Source organism: Staurois parvus, unplaced genomic scaffold (genome assembly GCF_062004578.1).
Source record: "Staurois parvus isolate SC_StPar_1 unplaced genomic scaffold, SC_StPar_1.0 ptg000458l, whole genome shotgun sequence".
Classification (NCBI taxonomy): Eukaryota; Metazoa; Chordata; class Amphibia; order Anura; family Ranidae; genus Staurois; species Staurois parvus.
Genome location: NW_028318254.1, coordinates 1,287,058 through 1,292,421, shown reverse-complemented (window position 1 = coordinate 1,292,421; position 5,364 = coordinate 1,287,058). Strand labels below are relative to the sequence as shown.

The 5,364-nt window shown below is 38.0% G+C and overlaps 1 protein-coding gene across 1 annotated transcript; it reads left to right on the top strand.

The window, feature by feature from the left end:
• Positions 1–2,455: 2,455 nt before the first annotated feature.
• LOC149452857 (olfactory receptor 5G9-like) lies at positions 2,456–3,889 on the top strand. The gene has a single exon (XM_089688882.1). The coding sequence runs from the start codon at positions 2,456–2,458 to the stop codon at positions 3,407–3,409; it is 954 nt and encodes a 317-aa protein (XP_089545008.1). The 3' UTR covers positions 3,410–3,889.
• Positions 3,890–5,364: the final 1,475 nt, after the last annotated feature.

Sequence of the window (5,364 nt, the reverse complement as noted above, 5' to 3'; positions counted from 1 at the left end):
AGTGGATGGTGTTAGTAGGGCATTGGACAGTGTCAGTAGGGCAGTGGACGGTGTCAATAGAGCAGTGAACGTATCAGTAGGGCAAAGGTTGGTGTCAATAGGGCAGTGGACAGTGTCAGTAGTTTTTTATTTTTATTATTTTATTACAATTTTTTTTATTTTTTTTTTACAATATCATTTTTTTATATTTTTTTTAAACTTATTTAGGAATCTCCTGATGTCACAGTTTTGAGACAGAGAAAGGGACCGAAGACATAGATTCCCCAGTCCCTTTCTCTGCAGCTCCAGCTGCACTGAATTAATGAACAGAAGGCTCCAGTTCTTTTACAAACTGATGCATAGTAAACACAGTTTACTGTGCTTCAGTAATGAAAACACACACCCCGGGCAGCACAGGGAATCTGCACTGCACAGGATGATTAGGATGTGCCTAAGTGTCCACCCAAAAAAACAAACAAATATATATTCAGACACACAGACTATATATACATACTGCGCCTGGTAGTCTAAATCAGCACCTGGATTCCTATGTCTTGGCTCTGGATACTTCATTATTGAGATCTCCTTGCTATAATTCCTTTTGTAATCAGTTGAGTAATGTAATGTAACATACTAATGTAATGTAATGTATGTTCCAGCTCCTCCTGTTATATTGTCCTACACTGAAAGAGTAGTTGATGCTTGGAATAAACTTCCAGCAGAGGTAGTGAGCCAGTCAACAATAAATAGCTTCATACATGCATGGGACAAGCATAGATCTATACTCAGACAAAAAGGTTAAAAAAAAAAAATAAAACAGAAAAAAAACCCCAAACAAAAAAACTAGCAAACCCCCCGCCCACAAAACAAAACGGGCAGACTCGATGGACCATTTGGTCTTTTTCTGCCATTCTATGTTTCTATTGTCGGTTATGTAAAGTAAATAAGCTATCAAACAAGGAGAGTGGAAACTGCTCATCACAGCATATATGCAGACAAATGCAGAGATCTCACCTACAGAGTCCTATAGAGTTGGCTGACCTCTTAAAATGGGCCAAAGGAAGTTTGGGTGTATAAACCTTGCCATTGGACTCCAAACGAGATGTAGGAATCTGATAAAGATCTGATCCATCACATGTGCTGTTTTTTGAGTTAAGAACAATTTTGTGATGAGTGATGGTTTAAGAGGACCTACTCACACAAGAAGTATTTGGTTGGAACTTACTTTTTTCAAATTGTACTATTCTGAAGTATCTAGACTATTGATGCTTGGAAATTAAATCCTTGTATATGCTTTGGTAATATATTTTTCTATGTGGATGGTAGAAAGTTGATATATTTAATACTTTTCTATTCTTTATAGCATATTGTAAAAACAAAAGCAATGCTTATCAATGAATTGCACCGTTTACAAATCTTGCAAATCCTTTTGGTAAATGCAGATTCTACCAATTTTAAAACACCTGTTTTTATTGTGTTGTAATTAGGTTACTCTAGAACAGGGGTCTCCAAACTTTCCAAAAAGAGGGCCAGTTTATTATCCTTCAGACTTTATTTCAGGTACTTATATAGTGCCGCCAATTTACGCAGTGCTTTACATATATGTATATATACAGTATATATATATATATATATATTACATTTACATCAGTCCCTAACCCTCAAGGGGTGTACAATCTAAGGTCTCTAACTTACATTCATACATACACATATTAGGGCCAATTTAGACAGGATCCATTTAACCTACCAGCATGTCTTTGAAATGTGGTAGGAAACCCACGCAGGCACAGGGAGAACATGCAAACTCCAGGCAGGTGGAGCCGTGGTGGGGATTTGAACCAATGACCCTAGTAGCCAGATGGAAATGCTAACCATTTAGCCACTGTGCTGCACAGGGCCAGACTGTGGCCAGTAGCAGTAGAAAATGTCTTGGTGTCCGTAACAATGCTCCATCGTTGGTGTCAGTGGGACAAATAGTGCTCCATCATTGGTGTCTATGAGAGGAATAATGCCATATCACTGGTGTCCTTGAGAGGAATAATGTCCCATCAATGGTGTCCATGAGAGGAATAAAGGCTCATCATTGGTGTGCGTGAGAGGAATAGTGTCCCATCGCTCGTGTCCATGAGAGGAATTGTGCCCCATCTTTGGTGTTAGCGGGAAGAACAGTGTCCCATCATTGGTGTCAGTGGGATGTAATTGTGACCCATAATTGGTGTCAGTGAGAGAAATAGTGCCCTATAATTGGTGTCAGTGGGATGCATTATGTCCCATTGTTAATGTCAGTGGGAGGAATAGTGCCCCAAGGGCCAGATAAAGGCATGCAAACCTACACATCCAGTCCCTGGGCTGCAGTTTGGAGACCAGGCTTCTAGAACAACAAAACTGTAATAAAAAAGAACACTGTGATGATTGGTTTGAAACTGTAGATTTGAATCAGTCAATATTTGTATTTACAGACAGAAAATAACTAGACATGGACCATAATTATACAACAGTGACAGAATTCATTCTCATTGGACTTTCAGAAATTGTGGAACTCCAAGTTGTAATTTTTATGGTGTTTTTATTTATTTACATGATTACTGTCATTGGAAATCTATGTATTATTTTAGCTTATCTATTTAGTCTAAATCTTCACACCCCTATGTACTTTCTACTTACTCATTTTTCTTTTCTTGAAATTTGTTACATTTCGGTCAATATTCCAAAGATGCTTTCCAACTTGTTATTTGAACATAAGATCATATCTTTCTATGGCTGTGCTGTACAGGTCTATAGCTTTGGAGTCTGTGGTGGGACAGAGTGTTATTTATTAGCGGCAATGGCATACGATCGGTATAGTGCAATATGTCACCCTCTTTTATACAGCATCATAATGAAAAGAGTGGTTTGTATTCAACTTCTCATCGGATCATATTTGGTTGGCTCAGCAAATTCTCTGCTGCATACAGTTCTTACATTCACTTTGCCTTTTTGTGGTTCTAATAAAATCAATCACATTTTTTGTGATATTCCACCAATATTAACCTTAGCATGTGCTGACACCATGATTAATCAGATTGTTATATTTGTGACAAGTATCTGTGTTGTGGTTGGTTCATTTTTATTAATTTTGGTATCTTATGTATATATTATATTGGCCATTGTAAGAATTCATTCCACATCCGGTAGAAAGAAGGCATTTTCCACTTGCACTTCACACTTCACGGTGGTCACTATATTTTACGGTTCTGTTATGTTTATGTACTTAAAGCCTGAATCCAGCAATGCCATTGTCCAGGACAAGTTGGTGGCAGTCATGTATACAGCTATTGCACCTCTGTTAAACCCTTTTATCTATAGTCTAAGGAACAAAGACGTCAAAATTGCTCTTGTTAAAATGTATCATAAGCTGATGGTCTCTAAGAAGCATTTATCAGAGTCTTGATCTGATCAGTTTCATGCACATTTTTAGAGTTTTAACCAGTTTGTAAATTAAAAAAAAAAACAATAATTAAAGGTAGGAGCTACTCCTGATATATGTAATACTAATAACCTCTGAAATAAATTGAAAAATATCAACAAACTCTGTGAAAAATAATCAATATATAATCATTCCATAAACCAAATCCAGTGGTCCACCACATGTGGTAAGATTAATAACTTACCAGATCTTTGTAACCAGTAATCCTATCACACCTCTCAATTGTGACCATCAGAAAGAAGAGGAAATGGAGCAGGTAACATCACAATCTTCTAATGAGTAATCGCGCATAGATGGAAGTGACACACATACGCTCAGAGAAATAAAACTTCCATAGTGTACTATATTTATTTGGTTAAAAGAGAAAAGTCAGGGATTGTGAGCGGCAGTACTTGGTGTTTTATCCGACCCTACGCTTTATGTGTTAGTGTCAATCAGGCACAACAAAATGTGAGTGCAATTTGTTCTAGTGACTTTTCTATTTTATTAAAATAAATACACTACACTATGAAAGTTTTATTTCTCTGAGTGTACATATAAAATAATCATAATAATACATATAATTTAAAAAAATACATAACTGGATAAATGGTGTTTTACATATCTGTCTGAAAATCAGCTTTTAAAGAATACCTCTACCAAATACTGTTGACATCTAAACTGACCATACAGTATATGAATAGTATAGTATGTGTAATAAACAAGGTTTGTCTTAAAATAAAGCTTTTCTTGTTAAAACCAATTTCAGATTTTCCTATTTTGATATATGGATTTTTCAGTGTTTATCACCTCAATATGTTAAATGGCCAAACGTGCACAAATAGAAAGAGAGGTTGTCATGCAGATCAAAACTTGAAAAAATGATTGTTTCACTACATTGATTACTACAAACGTACATTATTTATTATACCGTATGCTTAATAATTTTCATAAAAATCTGGACGCTTACTGAACTTCCTTACAATATACAGTAAAAGTCTCTTAACACTTATAACATATATAACATGACTGCCCCTTTAACCACTTTTTTCCTAGCACCGTTTTAAAGTAGCGCTGGGATCAGGGGCTTTTAAACACACTCACAGCTGCTATAATGGCCAGGAGTTTGTGAACTCCCTTTACAGCTGAAGTCCTGCTGCCAAAACCCACTAGCAGGCAGGATCTTTACTGAAGAAAAGAAATACAATCAGGGGCGGACTGACCATTTGGAAACTCGGGTACAGCCCGGGGTCAGTAGGGGGCCCCATGAGATGCCCCTGGTACCTTTTTCATAGGCTTTTTTGAGTTTGGGCAAGGACACAGGGGCCCCATGATCCCCTATTGCCCGGGGGCCCCATGAGTTGTCAGTCCACCCCTGAATACAATGTCTCCTCAAGAAAAGAAACTTACCTGCCTGATCACAGTCTTCTTTAGAATGTAGATTGAGCTGCACAAGTGCAGCTCAGTTTACATTCAAACACAATACCTGTGTGGCGGAATGACTGCACTGTATCATCCTGAGCCAGCCAATGAAGATGGCCGAAGACCAGCACCCAGCAGCAGATAATGGTGCCAGTGAGGGATGTAGACCATTTGAGGAAAGATAATTTTAGCTCCAATTTAAGCCAACTGTTGGCTTTAAGGTGGAAGTGATACTGGTGGCTATGAAGCCACCTTATCACTTCGCAACATGATGCCCCCCCAAGCATCCCCTATGTATACTAAGCTTCTCTGTCCCACCTGTGGGCCCAGGATGGCCATGACAGGTATGAATGGGTGTGGCAGAATGAACTCAGCAGACTTCCATTCACTGCTCCTCCCTCCAGTGAATGAATAAGGAACTGACATTATTTATTTATTTATTTATCGTGTTTATATAGCGCCAAAGGGTTTGCTCAGCGCTGTACAATGGGGGGGACAATACATGAAACAGAACAGTA

Bases quoted from the DNA above. Each gene is read 5' to 3' on its own strand.
- LOC149452857 (XM_089688882.1), top strand. From the start codon at position 2,456: ATGGACCATAATTATACAACAGTGACAGAATTCATTCTCATTGGACTT.